This window comes from Pieris rapae, chromosome 11 (genome assembly GCF_905147795.1).
Source record: "Pieris rapae chromosome 11, ilPieRapa1.1, whole genome shotgun sequence".
Classification (NCBI taxonomy): domain Eukaryota; kingdom Metazoa; phylum Arthropoda; class Insecta; order Lepidoptera; family Pieridae; genus Pieris; species Pieris rapae.
Genome location: NC_059519.1, coordinates 6,772,675 through 6,792,689, shown reverse-complemented (window position 1 = coordinate 6,792,689; position 20,015 = coordinate 6,772,675). Strand labels below are relative to the sequence as shown.

At 31.0% G+C, this 20,015-nt stretch overlaps 3 protein-coding genes across 3 annotated transcripts; 1 reads left to right on the top strand and 2 right to left on the bottom strand.

The window, feature by feature from the left end:
• Positions 1 to 6,137: 6,137 nt before the first annotated feature.
• Positions 6,138 to 7,674, top strand: LOC111002018. The gene is made up of 3 exons (XM_022272108.2): positions 6,138 to 6,329; positions 6,676 to 6,931; positions 7,197 to 7,674. Exons 1-3 carry the CDS (start codon positions 6,204 to 6,206, stop codon positions 7,562 to 7,564), a joined length of 750 nt encoding a protein of 249 aa, XP_022127800.1. The 5' UTR covers positions 6,138 to 6,203; the 3' UTR covers positions 7,565 to 7,674.
• A 7,345-nt stretch (positions 7,675 to 15,019) lies between these two features.
• On the bottom strand, positions 15,020 to 17,802 carry LOC111002027. Its single transcript, XM_022272116.2, has 3 exons — positions 17,599 to 17,802; positions 16,834 to 17,089; positions 15,020 to 15,571 (listed from the first exon to the last, which is right to left on the bottom strand). Exons 1-3 carry the CDS (start codon positions 17,734 to 17,736, stop codon positions 15,219 to 15,221), a joined length of 747 nt encoding a protein of 248 aa, XP_022127808.1. The 5' UTR covers positions 17,737 to 17,802; the 3' UTR covers positions 15,020 to 15,218.
• A 217-nt stretch (positions 17,803 to 18,019) lies between these two features.
• On the bottom strand, positions 18,020 to 19,651 carry LOC111002017. The gene is made up of 3 exons (XM_022272107.2): positions 19,441 to 19,651; positions 19,016 to 19,268; positions 18,020 to 18,453 (listed from the first exon to the last, which is right to left on the bottom strand). The coding sequence occupies exons 1-3, from the start codon at positions 19,570 to 19,572 to the stop codon at positions 18,107 to 18,109; spliced, it is 732 nt and encodes a 243-aa protein (XP_022127799.2). The 5' UTR covers positions 19,573 to 19,651; the 3' UTR covers positions 18,020 to 18,106.
• Positions 19,652 to 20,015: the final 364 nt, after the last annotated feature.

Genomic DNA, 20,015 nt, shown 5'->3' with positions numbered 1-20,015 from the left:
GCGTCAATGAAATTCTAAACTCAAATTTACTACTGTACTCACAACAATGCAAATAATGGTTATTTTTAATGGCCAAGATGCTATTAAGATGTAATTATTACACCGAATATTCTTCTTTTACCGAGTCTGACTACTCTCTTAATACTCTGCTCTAGTCAGACATCCCTCATTTGAAATTAAAAAAGTGGACTTGTATATTTCAAACAATATTTCTCGAATATATGGAAGGTTTTAAAAGAGTCTACCACCTAAGCCTAAAGAGCATTAATACCATCGTAAATTACATACAAAACCTATAAACTAGTATAATTTTTTTAATATTATTGAGTGGATTTACACACTATTACACATATTCTAGATTAATAAACAAAATACAATTGAAAATTGAACTTCAGACCCTGAATACTTTTTCCTTTATAAGTCGTGAAATACATTAATCAATCATCGTTTAAGTATACTTTATTGTATTCAGCAACATTTGCTTGTTGTGTCAAATTTAAATATTCTTTTATCCTCTGTTACGAACCATTTATAATTTACTTTTACACTTTCACTGCCGTATATAGAATGTAAAGAAACCCATTCTAAAGTTAATGTTTTGTTATTTTATAAACATGTACTGAGTACTACCTTAATCGCGTCTAAATTTAGTTGAGTCTAGATAAAAAGGAAATGCTTAAGAATATCATGTCTAAAGCACTGATTTTAATTTCCGATGAATTAATAAATATTTAAGTCAAAAAGTGACTTGCTAATAAAATTTGTCAATAACGGATGCAAAAATGTGTCTTCTTGGTTAGGGATTACGTATTATTTATATGAAACTATAACTACTGGCGCCACAATCTTTTATGATTGAGTTTCAAGATACGGTCTTCTTCTAATAGACAAGCAGGCAAACAGCCCTCTGTGTCGGGCATACACCGCCGAGTTTATGGGTCTTAAGTTTTCTTTCACCATACAAGCAAGGGTTAAATGCACACATCGACAGAAAGTATAAGGCTACAACCGATCCGAGGGATGCTTTTCAATTTGGTGCGATAAGACCAACGCTGCTCTTGCTAATTATTAACATATACATATATATCAATAAATCTACCCATACTTCTTAATTTTTTTATTCCTACTATTTTTATTGACATGAAGATGATCTACCATTTTGAGATACCATCACATATGTACTAGCTAAATAATACCTTAAAGTCCAGAACTGTGTAAAAGAAAACATGCATTAATTCATCATCATTATAAAATCAGGATATGTATGATGGGAAGTGTAACAGTTCAAATGAAAGTAGAATATACGCTGGGAAAAAATATTAATAGCATGTTCCGAAGCTTAAGGTATAAATTGCTATAATAGGCCTGTCGTTCAAAATAATACTGGATTTAAACAACTCTTCCTTATTATTCATATAACCACACCTTATTTTATCAGAATTTATCGTAATTTGTCTGTATCGCAAAATTCTAAAGTGTACTAAATAAAATTAACATACAAAATTCATGTCAATTAAGGGGATAATTTAATAAAAATTGTATCGATAGATATACAATTTTTATACAGCCAGAACATGATAATTATATTAATTAATTATTTCCAAGTAAGTATGAAAAAATAAATGGCATGTAGGCGTCGATTGAAAGTCACAAAACCACATTAAAATTTGACAACTATTATATAATTAGAAGTCTAGAATAGAATCTCAATCAAGGTATAATTTAGTTATCATTATTTAAAAAGTATTTCAAACTTAACAATTTTCCACTTTGATTCATTCAAAAGTTTATAAAATGTATGTGTGGGATTGATGTTTATATGCAACTAGCTGACCCGGCGAACTTTGTTCCGCCTTAATGGCAATAAATAAGCAGTTTGGGTTTTTTTATTGGAAAAAATACAAAAAAATTAAATACCTACATTAATCATTCATTATTATTTCTGTATTTTAGTACATAGGTTGCTCTTCACTTAAGTACCTTGTGATACACATTTTTTCATTTTTTGTTTTATTATCAGGCGCAAAAACAAACAACGCTGATGGTCTTCCGACCCGTGAACATGCCACGTATAATTGACCATGGGAAAAACATGAATGTTCTAGATTTAAACCACAAACTTTTAAGGATTGGCCTTGTGATTTGTTGATGGTCATGGCAAATGCAAGACGTATCGGAAATTGAAGTCTTTTAAATTCAAACGGCATATCGGTTGGGATCATCGGGATCCTCGGAATAAGAACTTCCTCACCTTTGAATTTTCCTATCATTATCGTAGCGTAAATTACATTGTTCTTCAATTTTCTAACCACCAAACGCATACCATTATGTAGTTCAGGTCATCTACATCTTTATTCTTTTTCTTCTTTTTTATCAGTAAGCAATGTAACTCTCATGTTTGTTGTCAGCTGCAGTTTCGTCACATAGCGCCATAGATTTGACGATTTGAGGCAAGCGTTTATTTCGTCGACAGCCGTAGATCTTGGAATTACTGGCAGTATTTGGCGGAAATCGCCAGACAGTAAAATCATTGCTCCTCCAAAACATCTCGATTCATTGCGTAAATCTTTTAATGTTCGGTTAAGTGCTTCCAATGCACGTTTATGCGCCATTGTGCATTCGTCCCAGATGATGATTTTCGATGCCGCTAAAACTTTGGCCATTGCTGAGTGTTTTGCAATATGACACGTTGGTTCTCCAATAGTTTGAAGATTTAACGGTTATTTTTTATTCTGAATGAGCCGTACGGCATCCTTCTAACAATGTGGCTGCTATTTCAGAAGAAGCAACTGCAACCGCTATGTTGGATCTCGCCCGAACAGTTGCTAAAACTAATGACATCAGGAATGTCTTGCCAGTTCCACCAAGGGCATCTAGGAAATATAAACCACCATTTTCATCATCGTTTGCCTTCATTAAAGTATCATAAACTTCCTTTTGTTGGTATTTCAACAGGGGTACATTCGTTTGAACTACTAAATCTAATTTCTGGTGATCATATTCACGTTCCCGTTCCAATACTCGATTAAATGCGTCATACGACAACAACAACAAATAGAAACATTCATCATTCTTTGGATGAACTGTATACATACGACAATACCGAGTTTTATAGTTCTCTTCACTGTTTATACGAATGGGCAATAGCACTATCATTATAATTAAATTGTAAAAATAATTAAACGTATTTATTTAATAGAAATATTTTGAATATTGATTTCTTACAAATATCAAATTGTCATATATACGTCATTACATAGCTGTCATTATACGTCAATTACATAGCTATCATTTGCGTTTTATTATTCCAAGTCTGATTCTTATTTGTTATACCACTTTTTATAGTGACTGACGTTTCATGTCAAGTCCCACGGGAACGCTGTCGAACGGGATAAAAAGTATCCTATGTCCGTCTCCTGGCTCTAAGCTACCTCCATACCAATTTTCACTCAAATCTGTTCTTTCGTTCTTGAGTTATAAGTGGTGTAACTAACACGACTTTCTTTTATATATATAGATAAATTGTCTACGGGAAATGGTGACCTTCAAACTATAGATTTCACTTAAAAGTAGTATATCTGGTTTTTTCTGTCCAAATATATATGTCTATACAGTTAAGTTATAATCATTGGTTATGATAATTTCTATTAACATTAATTTAAATATAGAAAATATCTATTATATTTATTTTATTATAAGTATGTTATATATTTATTCACTTACCAATATTTATTACTTGACCATACATGGCTAAACTCGTACTAAAAATAGACTAAAATGTATAAGTATACAATATTAATTATAAAATAACATAAACACAGTAGATGCTAACCTCCAATACCCTCCAAGTATAAGTGAATAAAAATTATTGAATTTGCGTTCTCTAATTGCCATAACTTCAAATTAAATCTGATAAAAGCCAACGGGCTGATTGCAGATGGATTAAAAAAAAGTTTTTAGTCTAATAGTGGATGTTAGGTGTATAATATTGAATAAATATATATAGATAAATGATAAGTTAAGAACAAATTTCGTATTTCATTCATAAAATTTTACTATATTTCAGTTATCGCTTCAATATTAAAGTTCAACGATCTTTGCGAAGTTCAAAGTCGTTATTGTTAACGTAAACGTAATCTTCACTTGTTTTTCATTATAAAGATCTCGTTTACGCCTGAGCTTACATAATTACTTTTATTTCGCACTTTCGCTATTAATGTTATTGATACTTGCTTCATATAGGTTCTATTGAGATACATTAATTTATTTATCTATTCAGGAGATTCACAGGACAATACAGAAATAGTTTTATATGTATATAACATTCTGGGCCAATTACAAATAGTTTTTTTTATTTTATCAAACAACAAGGTAAACATTCCAAACATTTAATTAGTTGACAATGAAAGGTTATCAATGCATTTCATTCATCTTGGTTAAAACAATTTTGTGTAAAAAATTGTCATTTTAATACACATTTAGTCCCTAATTTCCAAACGTGCGGAAGCCTCATTTAGCAATGTATTTTGCATCGTTATTACTCTAGATAAAATAATTGACAAAAGGTTTCCTGGAACAGATTGCTCGAAAGCGATAAGCCCTTGCGGGCTTTCGGTTTCCCTCCATTGAATTTGATTTTGTCAAATAAAAATTCATGTCATATATATATTCAGTTTGTTACTTTGTATTTTTTTAATATAAAAAACATGTTACATAAATTAGCTATGGGTGGCCTGACAGCTAACAAATGATTTGTTCTAAACTAAACAATATAATAATCGAAAAGAGTTGCAAAGAAGTGCCAGAGTGCGAAACTTAGTTTATAATATAAAAATATTCATTATAATAATAATACGAACATAATAAAATTACTGGAACAAACAAAACATACATTTTTCTGTTTCGTGAAAATATAATATATAATACTTTCGCAAAAAGTGTGAATTAATTAATAAATCACTGTACAAAGAAACATAATGTGAACATAAAGTTTCATAACATATTCTCAAGAGCGTGAATGGATTAAACAAGAAAGTGTTGTAAAAATTTTAAACCGAGAAAGACTAATCACAAATAATGATAATGCAATTTAACTATATAGTACATGCGCATACAATGACTTGCTTATGCTCTTAAGAGACTAACTAAAGATGTAAAAACCCTTTTTCTACAATTTTTATAACATAACGCAAATAATTTATTGACAAAAACATGCTATTAAGTGCAAATCCCGTACGTACTAAATACATTTTTATTTTTCAAATTTATCGATGATACAATTGATACAATTCTTTTAGTCAAAATATCTTCGCCAAACATCAGCATTATATCCATCCATATCAAGAACTCTGTAAGCTGTACTAAATAGCTGAATAACGCTTAATTATTTATTATACACATAAAACCTTTTTATTAGAATTACAATAACCAACATTTCGGTAAAACATTTCCCGTAGGATTGCCCTTTTTACGTTTACGTAAATAACTACAAATTTCGAGATCAAATGATGAACATCGCACTATACTAATTATCAATGTAAATAAAAAACTATCTATCTCTCTAACCACTACCAAAAGCCACAAAGACCTTAATTTTCTATGATAGACAACGGGAAACGTAATTCAATTAATGAATTTATACGACGAATTTTATACGACGATAATTAAAATTTAAAGAAACATTTAAAACTTTTACATTTTTATACTTCAATCCAAAAACTCAGTCATAGACTTTATTGAATAATTCTTCATTTATTTAATTTAGCAGTAATTGACTGCTAAATTAAATAAAAAACGAAAAATCTCATAATTATATCTCACCTCAATTCCTTATAAAATTATCGATTAATTCAATATTAAGTAATTATTAATTGAATATTATAAAACATGAAACTAATCACGCCATTAATTATATTAATATTCAATCCGTGTACTCAAATGTTTATTTAAATGAAAGTATTAGACAAAAATTTCGGAACTTACGAAACAGTGACCCACGCCTTTTGATAATAACCAATATGTACAAAGCTAACTCATTTGCATACCCATTAGGGTCTGAACTGAATCGAAAAACTTAACCTAGAGAGGAAAGAAAATAGATAACGCTCGGTGGGGTGGGAGTACAATAAAACTGTATGCGCCCATCGACAGCGAACCAAACATATCTCAACATCTCTTGAGAAAATTAATCCGGATTAAAAAAAATGAAATTCTCTTTAGTACTTCTTGCCGTAGTGGCGTTAGTTAGTGGAGATGAAAGTGATAATACAATGGAGACAGCCATCAACTTTATCAAGGACTGCAAGGGCGATTACTTCCTGTGTGTTAAGGTTAATATTTCATATTATAGTGAAAGTGATTAGTGAAACGTGTTTGTAGTGACCGCGTTATTGAGCTTTTATTTAGGCTCCATTGATTGTGGCACAGTGGTTTAGAATACGTGACTTTCTGATATTAAAATCTTGAACGAACGAAATATTGAACGTCTTTATCATCTTATTCACTTAATTTGTCTAATCCTGATGAGATGATTTCGACAAGTTTTAATATAAATCTCATATATATAACATTTATACCTCATACTTTACCTAATAGATATAATATAATATTAAAACACATATGTTTCGAACGTGTATAGATATATACATATATATTAATCATATATTTATTTAACAGGAAAAAATGCTGAGAATTGTGGACAACGTGAGAGCTTCGCGGTCTATTGCCATTGTTGATGGAATTGTATTAAAGGGGGAACCTTCTTTGAGGTCAGCTAAACAATTGGAACCTCTGCCAATTGACCCTATCGCCAGAGACACAGAAGTCAACTATAGGCTCTTAGATGGGGTAGTCAACCTTTTTGAAACTCATGCCCTTGAGGTTAAAATGAACGAGGCTGACAAAGAATCATTCAAACGCTCCTTAGAAGAAGGTATGTTCAAATATTACTTTTTTAAAGTTTAGTTTAAAAATGAATACTAAGTTATGTTATATTTCTGTTAATAACATGAACCTTAAGTCACTTATATTTAAATTTGCTATCCGTATCATATAATACTTCTTTATCAATGATGTTTTAATAACTTTGGCGAAATATCTATGCCAATTTATTCCAAGTTTTATGTTTACATAAAACCTTATTCAGAATATAATATGATTGTAAGCAATATTATTTAATGTATATTTGTCTTATACAGGTCGTGGTAAGAAAAAAGGAGGCAGCGGAATGGGTGGTATCATCGGACTCCTTGGGGCTAAACTTTTACTCGGAAAACTCTTCATCGTCAAGCTGATCGCCCTCAAAGCTCTGGCCACCGCTAAAATCGCTTTAGTCCTGGCTGTAGTACTTTTCGTAGCCTACTGTTTCAAACAGGATCACACTAAGACGACCTACGAAGTGGTGCCTCACGCACATCATCACGAGTCCCATCACCCAGTCCACGTTGAGCACATTGCCCATGATCTGGGGGGACATGGACAAGGCTACTCAAGCTACGGTTCCGACTGGAGCAAGAACATCGATGACGGCCAGAACCTAGCCTACTCAGCATACTCCCCTCACTAAATTGAAATTGTTAATACTAGACCAAATGATTCTAACCTCTGTTGTACAAAGACTTATTTATTAATTTATTTATTTAACTTATTCCGTATAAAATAAATTATTGTTCAATATATGCTTGTTTATTTTACTCAGTCATGAAGAAAGTGGAATTGAAAGGTAATGTTGGTTTCTCTATCAATGTATAGAACATGAATATATATATCTAAATATACGTAAAATTATGCAACCCTAAAAACGAGCAAGTTGCTTTTCAGTAAACGCTAACAGAGTGACAGAAGAATAGACATAAAAAGAATTAAAAGAAAATTTAATGACCGTAATATGCAACTTTCATTTATATTTAGTAATATGATATACAAAGCATGATATAGTTTAACACAAAAATGTAAAACTTTACACTTTCATAGACAATAATGTTTCATCATAACAACTTTATTGGTATTTAGCGTTTTACTATTGACACTTCTCTGTTAACTAATTTATTGCTGGAGATTTTAGAACTTCTAAGACGAGAAATATTGCATATCAGACGCTCTACTTTCAATGCATCGATAAAATTATCGTGACCAATCATCGTTAAAGAAATTTCACATAACGTTACTATTACACTTTGATGTCACTCATCATAACGTATACCTGCCTATCCTACTTTGCATTTATGAAATCTTTTATTAATACTTATACGGGTTGTAAATAAATTAAAGTGCAGGTGGTACATGGCATAGTGCAGAGAGGAATGTCATGATTTGGAGGAGGCTTTTGCCAACAAAGGGCACTCAGATACACAAGGAGAAGACTAAAATGGAAATGTGTTTAAATGTAAATGACAAATGTATCTGAATAAAGGCTATTATTATTAGTATTACTATACAGGTTGCAATTTCTGCTTAATTTAATATCATATACAATTATATTTTGTGGTACCGGCTTACGCCGATAAACTGCCAGACGGAACGAAACATGTCGTGTTGTATGAAAAAAGTTTCAGCGACGAATACGCACAAATATTTAACGCGTTTAATACTTTAATCAATCTCATGCTAGAGTACTATTTCTAGATAAAAGGTTGTAAGTCTTATTGTTGCCACATAGCAACTCCGAAGTACGAAACCAACAAGGATCTAAGTCGGTAGCTCATGTTTAAGCGTCATGGTCAGCAAGATGGACTGGAACTTATCTGTTTCCACCAGTTCCTGGCCAGCGCCTTTCTTAGCGGTTTTCAGGACGATGAATCTCTCATTTGACCGAACCGTTTGGTGATCTTATGCCGTCGATGTTACGAACCACGATGAATTTCTTCAAGTTCTCATCGCCTCTGCGCATTGGACTGTCGACATAGTTAATGATTTGGGATCATTGCATTTCTGAAGGAGCATACTTTTGATGTCGGTAAAATAAATCTCGTAAATATAATCGTTTCACGGTACTTTCTTGTCAGAGCAGTTTACTCGTATATAGTTAGCTGTTCAAATTAATTATACGATAATTAAAAACGGTCACACTCTACCACAGCCAAAGTCGTATGTCATAATTAAGAAAATTTTCGCTTTTTTGTTGCCATGCTTCGGTGATCTTAACACTGAACGGAAACCAAAACTTTACTTCCGTGTGAATTGTAATTAGGTGTTTTTTTAACTTTCGAATCATAAACATGTTTAAAACTTAGATCGAACGCGTTTTAATTGAGATTTTACTGATGTTTGTCATGATATTTCTATCTCTTTGAGGCTGAGAAGACCTCGAGTATAGTTAAATATATGGTTAGGTGAAAGCTCAGTGATGAGAGTTGTTTACTTAATCGAAAGCTTTTTGCGCGAATCCTTCTACTATAGGATCAAACAAGTGATCTGGTAAATTTCATATCTTGGAGTATCGTAAAATAAAAAATTGACATTTTTAATTTGTACGAAGCGGTACAAATTTTATATACTGTAACTACAGGTATTTATAAAATATTTCTAACAAGTTATATACAAAAAAAAAAAAAATTATGCTATAAAAATCGTGTCACTCGTAATGACAGAACCAGTTACATACAAACAAGAAACCTGTCCAAGTGGAATGTGATGTGTAGATATAAAAACGAAAGCGTAAATCTAACCTTCGCCCTGTACTAACTGTGTTAGTATAGAAAATCGCATGTTCGACTTAATTTTAGCTGATGTGTTTTTTTATAGAGCTGAATGTTCCTATGAAGCTAAGTGATACCGCCACTTATGGACACTCACATAGATTTCGTCAGTAGAAGACTCTTGAATTGGTACGCATTTTTTTTGAAGGACCCTATGTCGAATTATTATCATGAAACGGCAAGCAACGCACTAGCAAGGCCTCTGGTATTGAGGCGACGTTTTCGCTTTACAACCCGTGAACCTCCCCTATTTGCCCCTTTTTCTATAAAAAAATACTTCAATGGTCAGCAACTCATAGAGGTGGTAGGCGGCAAACATTATTTACGATCAGTTATGGTGTACTGAAGTGTTCCATGAAATGTATTATTATTTAGAACTGTATATGGTTGAATTTTGATTGTATTAGTCACTGAATTAAATTGAATATAAGCGTCATAAAAAAATGGGCGTGAATTAAGATAAACCTTTAGTTTCCTACTAAAGTTACCAATGTAGCAATATAAGAAATTGTTATTGTTTGTTATACATTTAAGATATATTCAATTATAAGGCACCAGAAATTTGGAAACCAGTTTTGGAAAAGTCGTCCTCTATCTTATTAGAGGTATTCCTTTGCGCCGTTAGATGAATTGTATTATACTAAAAGTAGAAGCAACATAATAATTTTTCTATACATTTTTTTAATATGCTTAATCGCAATTTCCTTGACTCAGTCATTTCCTCATACGGAATCCAAAGATATTTAGAGGCCCCTAAAAAACTCTCTCTGCAAAGTTTATTTATGTTTCTTATGTTTATATTTGTATATGATTAAAGTCGAGAAATCTTAAGCACGTGGTCAAACAGAACTGGTTTATCGTTCATTAGGCTTTCTATTGCGAGGTATTTATTAAATTTCATCGGCTTGCTCGGTTTTGTGGTTTGCACCTGCAAATTGAGATTTTATTACTTAGGTCTCAAAACTATTTTGATACGATAACTTTAAAATATATAATCAAAGTATATAATATATCATTTCCTTAGCTGGTCACATATTGATTGCGATTAAAGAGAGCGGCGGAGGAACGCCTTTGATTTGGGAACTTTCTGTAAATATAAAATTAGAAAAAAATATATATAATAAATAAGAAACATAAAAAAATATAGCCTGAAACGGAATACATAATATTGATTATTAACCTACAAAAAGGTTCATAAATTTATAAAATCAAACAAAGAATAAATACTATTCAATAGGTTACCTACCTATTGAATAGTATTTATTCTTTGTTTTTTTTAACTTGTTCATTTAACTAAGAGATACCAAATTTGAGAGTTGGTTTTTTTAACTATTCTTTCTTATGTTCAATCAATTGAACATGTTATAAGTCAAATATGAATCGTCTAAATGGACTAAAAATTTATTAATGACTAGATCTCACTTTAGATACTTACTTCACAATATAAGTTAAACTATATTTGGCATCGGGTTGGCCTCCTGCCCGTTTGCCCCTGTTCTATAAAAAAAATGTAGCCGCGTAAAAAGTCTAGAACTATTTTATCTTTGAAATAAAAATGAAATAATGCATAGTGCAAATACATACGAGATGACATTATGATTATTGGTTTGTTTGATTAAAATCCGTTACTTTGTTTGTGAAATTTCAGAGTGTAATTTTCTGAGCAAAGTATAAGTGTGCTCTATAGATCTTGCCTCAAATGTAATTTAATTTTAAATGTAAAAACAACGCAATACTAAATTTGATTTAGTTGAAGGGAAAATGTAAGACAACACTGATCATTTGATTACACCACTTATAAATTTCTACTTTCACGAGATTTTATGGAGTAGAAGTGAGTTGTCAGTTTTCTTACGTCATAATAAAATATGATTTCTAAAATCGTGCCCGCAGTTTTAAATTATATCATAGCCAACGAGAAGCGAAAATTACAACAAAAATTATTACCAACCTTTCATAATTAAACAATATATCAAACTAAGTAAATTAATTTTTATACATAAAAGATTACACCGGCTTTGTTTTATATGGCGACATTACACAAGATTCAATCATATACAACTTTCTCGTGTTATTAACCTGTATGGGAAAGTAACATAAATCAATCGTCATTGTTTGGATGAGATAAGATTCACATTAGTGAGAGCAATAACCATAGTGTTATAGAGGTTACTGAATAAGTGAGACATAGATTATGGTCTTGTCACTGTCACTTATAGATACCATAAATATGCACAACTAGTTCTAGGACGACGTAAAAGGTATATATATTAAGTATACATTGAGACACTTTGTAAAACGATATATTTTGATAACATTTTAATATAAATAATTGTATATCAAGTAATTTATGTAACATCGCAAAAAGTTATCTTAATTTTTTCAAATAATAATTTACACATATTTTGACTAAATAGAATGAAATATTGTCACTATAATGTCTTTTTACTGGGTATGTTTTGGCAGTTTCTATCCAAGACAATATTTACAGCGACCAATTATTATCGACAATTGCGTAAATAATTCGCAAAGAGACATTCAATCATTAGAAGTAATTATTATTGTGCCAATTTCCATCTTAGTAGAAAAAACTTAATTAGTAGTAGTGAAATATACTGTTGTAGTATCTCTAGTTATGAATGAAAATAAACAAATCCTGTTAAGTTATTTTACATAATATTGTTGTAACACCAAGCGTACGCTGCGTTTACAAAGGTCATTTATATAACCGCAACGGTTCAAGTTCAGGTATTGTAAATGCCATTGTCGTCTTTATTATTGTTGAATTTGGTCATTATATTATCATTTATTTATTTCAACCAATAAAGATTTTAGTAGAATAATAAATTTTTTAAAATTTAGATTCGAGAGTAATATGCTTCATTCAATTTAAGGTCTAGTTTGTAAGAATAAATCACTTCTTGCACCCATCATTTTTATTTATTGTTTTCTTTTCTTACTAGGGTTAACGCAGTGTAAATAAAGAAATAAATAAAATAAATAAATCTATATGACATATTTATAATACAGTTTTTGCAATAATTTTGTTATATTTGAAAATGGCGCCATCTACCCAAAGAGTGTTAAACTAATATTGTTTAATATTGCAGGTCTTGCAACATATTCATTGCTAGCAAGGTTTTGATCAATGTCAGGGACAACAAACGCGTTTTTAAATTAGTTTTGTTTTCCCATAAATATAATTATGGACTATAAGTTGTAAATTACATGTAGATTACTGTATTTTTAACTGTTTTAGTTGTTAATTTGCTTTATGTTCAGAATCAACACGAAATGGGACGCAAAATATTATTTAGGTATCTTATTCATAGACTTACTTAGGGTACGTACCTAACTTTTTAAAATGTCTCGTTTGCTGCTGTTTAGGTATGTGGCCCCAGAAGAACTTAAAACAAAAATGTTAACAAAATATATCGCCTTAAAATAAAGATTTGCAATTTTAACAGTTGTCTTGAACTTAGCCTTGAAGTAAATGGTGGGAGAAAGTTGTTGCATGTGAAACAATGTATTGCGGCAAGAATTTTATAAGGCATCTACACGTAAAACATTATTTAAAAGAAAACGTGTTGGATATCCAATAACTTCTATTATGATTATGCAGGCATGGAACAGAAGTTTCTTCATCGTCATATGAAATATTTTAGGCAAATTTCATTCGCCATTATCGAGAATCTATCCCAGGTAATACTTCTAGGTGTGTAAAATAATTCAATAATGTAAAGTTTAATTTAATTTAATTATTGTATTACCACCAGGCAAAATATTTTTTAGAATATTATGACTATTCATATGATAACTTTTCCGAATCAGTTTGTTTTTTAAAACGTTTAAAACTCATACAGTTTATGCTGTTAATTAATTTTATATCCAGTGTAAAGTGTTTAATACATAAAAAAAACTTTTTAAAAGATTTATCGTGCGTACAATTTTTAGAAATGCCACGAAAGTCAAAACTACACGAAATTAATACTATGGTTATGTGGTGTTTAGGTGTAGGATTACTTCCATCAGCTAAACCTTATTGGAATAAACGCTTTCACACTTCTTTAAGGCATTTATTATATGCTTCTTAGTAATAGTGGTCAGCATTGGACTATACATCAGAGTGACTCACAAGTTTATGTTATGATAAAAATCTTTTGAAATTTTCGATTTTGTTTTCGCTGAATTATTTCGTCTCTTATTGGTGGTATCGACTAAAGTTAAAGAAGATTTATTTAAAAGCGTAGTACCTACTCTTGTAACAGTATTTAATGACGAAAAACTGAAAATAACTAAGAAAATAAAACCTAGAAAATGTTCATCAAAGAAATTTTTTGTAACAATGACACGTAACTATAACCTTATTTTCATTGTTTTTGAAACCTTCGTTTATATAAATTTTATATGCTTGACTTAAATTAAAAAAAACACATTTTAAACTACCATTTCAAGTTATTTATATGTTATTTTATGATTTTTGTTTTGGTAATTTGTTGCGTATTACAAATGTTGCGGAATTTCTAAGAATAAGGTTCTGTTATTATTATTATTATCATTTTAGCTATGACACATTGACTGAGTGTGTGTGTAACTAAGTGTTCCTGACTAGACCTTTACACAATAAATACAGTAAATATACAGTATCAGACAATCTCATGCATATAAAATATTATATGCATGAGATTGTCTGATGCTGTATTTTTCTTTTGTAGGTAGATTGAAAAGTTCATAGAACCTGTTGATTTTTGGGTCGAAGTGAATGTTTTTGACACAAAAATTAACGATGGTAGAGGTTGAGGCCATTGATGTTATTGGTAGTGCGTAGTTTAAATATAATATCATATTAAAATAATATGATAAGACACCTAGCCGACAAGATTACTACTTTTTTAATCAATTTATTTTTTCTTTATAAGTTACAATTTTTCATAGTTTAATCAAAGTTAATTTTACCTTGTCTTTGGTACAAATATGGCTATAATAGGTTAATTCATAAAACTAAAAGATAGAATAAAAGAAATAAATAATGCTGAAATTTTTTATTTATGACTATTGTTGAAATACAAACAATAAATAATTCACATTCAAACTCGTGATACACGATACTGGCTCAGCAAAATACTGTTAAAAGACAAATATATAAAATAACAAAAAACAAGAGATCAAGATCGTGAAACTAATATATATATATATATATATGAATACTATAAAAGTAATTATTATAAATACGTATATATAACATAGAATACATAAATATATATTATTATAGAGTCAATGAAAATAATATGTATAATGAAAATAAACATAAAGAAGATTTAATACAATTAATATATAAAGTTACCCACGTACAAAGTAATGGTAACAATTAAAATACGATATAGTACATATAATATACGTAAAATACATACAGATAATATCACATAAACGATCCTGTAAACTAAGAAAAGGAATATAAATAAACAAGAATCGCCATCACACACATACTAATAAATTAACATTCACACAACCTAATTATTTGGTTTACTGTTGGTAGGCGGAATAGGCCAGGTTGTTGGCTTCCGTCCTTGAGCGGGACCAACCGCTTTGCTCGCCCCAACCTCCATGGGAAATTTGAGGATGCTCCTCATGAGACACCCAGGTGTGTTCTTCTTGGGCATGCTTCTTTGCGATCAAGGCTTTAATGATTGCAATGACCTTGGCAATAAAAGCGATCTTGGCGAGAACGGCCAGTTTGAAGAGTGATGCGGCGATTACTAGGAGAGCGATGACGACGAGGGCTACAGCTTTGACTTTAGCGAGGATAGCAAGAGGAATGAGGAGCTTCAACTTCTTCTTGAGCTGCTTCTTCTTCTTTCCACGGCTTTCTTCGACTGCTACAAAATTAAGACCAATTTTAGACAGATTCCACGCAAAATCGTCGTAAGAATAGATTAAGACAGATAATCTTTATTTTTGTATTGAACTATGAAAATGTAGTTTAGTTAGTATAAATGCCTATTATATTAAGTATGATTGCCTATTATATTTCATGTTTTATTCTGAGCTTCTCAGTTACTTAGTTACTAAAGAAACATGAATTTATATTATCTTTTCATCTTATCTTAATTGAATACGTTTTGACATATATTGCGTGAGAAGGAAAAATAAAAAGAATGGTGAAAATCTAAGCTTTACTAACATAGTTCCTCTCAAAGAACAATGCCTTTAATTGACTTGTAAACTACTAATCAAATGTCAGTTTCTTGTTTAAGTTGAGATTAAATTTGTAATTACATTGTACTAATTAAGTTCTTTTAAAATTGATCTTGATTTGGATTATTCAGAAACGTGACATTAGAGTAAAATGGACTAAAATACTACGTAGGAATTATCTTTAAAGAAATTTGGAGGCAGTTTTTGTATAAGTTTATAGTCATGGTAACAATTAATTTATTTCTTTTTTGTCATTTCTTTGGTTGTCAGTCATTTTCAAAAAATTATATATTTATGAACAGTTTGTTACAAACGGTTTTTTACGATGCATCTGGATATAGTTGGAAATGTTGTTATGTCAAAACAGATTAGCATACTTGTTCTTTAAGAATGATTTCATATAAACCGATGTGTTTTACACATTATGTCTTAAATGATTTTAAGAAGAATCCGGTGAAATTTCTTAAACCGAAAACCAGTATCGGTGGCACAGTTAAAACCTTGTATTACGTAACATATAACGGGAGAAAATTTCTCTTATTTTAATGAAATTTACATATTTTGATTCGTTTTATAGATAATTATAACATTCTTAATTAAATAAAATTACGGCTCATACTGTTTGAGGAAATATTATGTTTAATTGTAAGAGAAAGTTCTTTTGATTTAATTTAATTCGCTTGAAATAACTAAATAGAATTGGTAGAATCACTTAATTGTAAGTTTCGTTACAAATAGGTTTTTGTTTATTTTTATAATTTATTTAATATTTTAAATAAATAATTATTTTTAGATCTTCAATATATAAAAATAAGGGATTAAGATAGACACTGAAATACGCTTTATTGTAATTAATTTGTGGCTTTAAAATATTTACCTAATAAGTACCTCACCTAAACGCTAATAATAAATGTTAGTCGTTAATATACCAAATATTACTTACCATCATCAATAGACCGAGATTCTTCCTCTTCATCATCACCACCAGCAAAGCTGACTTCCAAATCGCTCTTCTGCAACAGATCCGTGGTACTCTCCCATAGTCTTTCAGTCAGTTGCTTGTTTCTTTCTTCGGGTTCTGAAGATAAAGCTTCGAAGCTCCTAGATTCCCGTGGGCCATTGTTGTAAATGGTAAGACCTTCAATGATGTTCAGCTTACGAACTGAGCCGAGACGTTCAGTGGCCTTAAGTGCATGTTCCTGTAAAGATAATATTATTAGTTAAAATATGTTTGATGTAAAGGAAACATAGTCAAGTTTGTTTTAGTAGAGTTCAGTTGTTTTTAAGTCCAAGATTTATACTTTATATGTGATAATGCGCGAAGGATTGGAGGTTTTGCAAAATATATATTATTTGCGAAAATTCTAGAGAATTTTTTTTTCAAATAAAAAAAAAGTTTTAATAAAAAGCACAAGATATTTTATGTTGTAAAATAATTGTAATTGCTGTATAACTTAAATATTTAAATGAAATTATTTATTTCATTGTTGAATATAACATTTGTTTTAAACTATAATATTTTGTAACTTTTAAATTGATTTTCGAGTATTTATTATTCCGTGTTAAAACCGTGCAAAAAATGTAATACTATAAATTCTACTGAATCTGTCAGTTATAGCACATGCCCAAGAAAACAACCCTGTGCAATCCATTTGTACTCGTTATTAACACGCACTAAACACTATAGTAATCCATCACAACACTTTACCTTTAAGCACAAATTTAAATCACTATTCATACAATTCACAAAGTTACTTGTGACTAATTTAAGTACCGAGTCTTCTTGGGCGATAGGCCCGGAATACACTGTTGCGATAACACACGACAAAATGAGAATGGACTTCATTTTTGCTTTTAACTTTTAAGTCCACGTCCTTAAGCGAAACGAAAACGACTGTGAACAGCTTGATTGGTAACAGTTTTTTATCTAAATGGTCCCCACTTCTCAGTTTCGACATTAACATTTTATAATAATTGATGCCATACGAGAAGACGTTATGCCATAGTGAGTGACATAGTTTATACCACATATTTATTATACTACTATTCTTTAACGGTGTTATACATTAGTGCGACAGTTTGCTTTTTTTACTATTATTTTTATAAAGGGTACAAATGAAAAATAGTTATAAATGAAATAATTTATTATTATAACTTAGTTTGAGGTACTCATACAACACGCAATAAATACAGACACACATTCACACAATTACAATCTAGTTTGTTAATTGACCGGCGTATGCCATGCTTTGGGCATCGTTGACCTTCCTGCTCCAGCCCCCAGATCCAGCTGGTTCGTAAGAGTAGCCTGGATGCTCCTCAGCATGAGCTGGAGAGTATGAAATGGCGTTTCCAGAGGATTGGTTGTTTTTGGATAAAAGTCTTCGGATAAGAGAAACGGCTTGGACGGCGAATGCGATTTTTCCGAGGAACACAGCTTTGACAGCGACAAATGCAATGATCCCAAGGAAGAGAGGAATGAGAGCAGCCATCTTCAATTTCAAGAGGAGAAGAATTGGCAAAAGCTGCTTGAGCTTCTTCTTGTTCTTCTTCTTTCCACGGCCTAGAAAGTTACAAAATATATTAAGTCAAAAGTTCTATTTGTGAGATAACCTACTATGTTTTCTGTCGTAAAAAGTATATTTTACTTGAGACTTTCTACCTTATAGGTTCTCATAGGTTTACACACAATACGTAAACCAATAAACATGATGAACTAGAAAGTATTATTCTACATTGTTTTAATTTCTATCATATTTCTATTTATAAATAATTTAATAGAAAATATTTACCGATTTAATTAAATATATAATAAATGGTTATATTCTATACGTAACAGTTTCTTTAGAAAATCTCAACAAGGTCTTAAAGCTCTGCGAGTTTTAGTGATTTTACATTTAGAAAAATATTTAGAAAAATACATTTAGAAAAATGACAGCGCAGAGTTAGTTAGACAACAATATTTGTAAAAATTCTTAACTAAAAAATACAACGATTTAAACGTTACGCTTCTTTTTCTTGTATTTAATAACATCTGAAATGATGTTCCCCGCGTTAATTTCAAACTTATGATCTAGGCAGTAGTAGTAGGTTCAGTGATTTTATAAAAGGCTCATGATTTTTACCTTCTTCATCCAATCCTCGTGACTCTTCATAATCGTCAGACAGCCGCAACTGAAGTACGTGGTTGTCCAAAAAGTCACCAACATTGTTTACAATTCTCTCTTCCAGTTGAGATTCCCTCTCTTTGGGATCTGCAGACAACTGTTCGTAACTCCTAGCCGATCTTGCCGATCCTGTGTTGACTAAGGTCAATCCATCGAGGATGCTCACATCTTTCGTTATAGCTAATTTTTCAGTAACTTTCAACGCTTTTTCCTGCAAATGGTAAAAGGATTAATTTTTGCTGACACTATAAATGAAGCGTTTGTACTAATTATGATTTTAATTAAAATATAACAGATTCTTTGCAAACGGCATTTGAATGTACACGACCCTCTGATATCAAAATCGTAAAGCTTTTAAGCACTAGCACAAACACAAAGCACACCTTTAAACACAATGATGTGTCGTTGTCTACACATTCCGAAACGGCACCAACGATATTTTCACCAATTCCATATTCCACTGGACTACTCTTCACTAAAGCTAGTAAGGCAACACATGCTATTATCTTCCACATTTTTCTGTGATAACTACCGTAGCACACACAAGTTTCAATGTTGGATGACTTATGATATCATCCCAAAACTGTCATGGAATTTATCCTTTGTCCCCCACTAAATTTTTCTTAGAATGACGTAAAATATGTGCGTACTGAGTGACAACATACGCTAACTGATGAAGCGTCATACGTAAGGATAAGTAGAAAAATAAATATTAGTTAGAAAGCGAAGTTTGTTCACAGTCAAATAAATACTGGCTGTCGGTGCAAATGAAATGAAAGAAAAAGTGTGATTGTTTGAATTTTCGTACCCACATACTAAACACCATAGATCGATTCAATCAATAATAGCACTTATTGCCTATGTTACAGTGGCGAAAGTAAGATTATGTGTTAACAACAAAGACGTCGCGTCTTAACGTACTGTCAAGATTGTCATCTCCGCGTAATTCACTCCGATG

Coding starts and splice junctions, on each gene's coding strand:
- LOC111002027 (XM_022272116.2), bottom strand. CDS start 17,736: ATGAAGTCCATTCTCATTTTGTCGTGTGTTATCGCAACAGTGTATTCC. Junction 17,090..17,598: donor ATTTAAATTTGTGCTTAAAG/GTAAAGTGTTGT, acceptor TTATCTTTACAG/GAACATGCACTTAAGGCCAC. Junction 15,572..16,833: donor ATCTCGGTCTATTGATGATG/GTAAGTAATATT, acceptor TTAATTTTGTAG/CAGTCGAAGAAAGCCGTGGA.
- LOC111002018 (XM_022272108.2), top strand. CDS start 6,204: ATGAAATTCTCTTTAGTACTTCTTGCCGTAGTGGCGTTAGTTAGTGGA. Junction 6,330..6,675: donor ATTACTTCCTGTGTGTTAAG/GTTAATATTTCA, acceptor TTTATTTAACAG/GAAAAAATGCTGAGAATTGT. Junction 6,932..7,196: donor CAAACGCTCCTTAGAAGAAG/GTATGTTCAAAT, acceptor TGTCTTATACAG/GTCGTGGTAAGAAAAAAGGA.
- LOC111002017 (XM_022272107.2), bottom strand. CDS start 19,572: ATGTGGAAGATAATAGCATGTGTTGCCTTACTAGCTTTAGTGAAGAGT. Junction 19,269..19,440: donor ACACATCATTGTGTTTAAAG/GTGTGCTTTGTG, acceptor TACCATTTGCAG/GAAAAAGCGTTGAAAGTTAC. Junction 18,454..19,015: donor ACGAGGATTGGATGAAGAAG/GTAAAAATCATG, acceptor GTAACTTTCTAG/GCCGTGGAAAGAAGAAGAAC.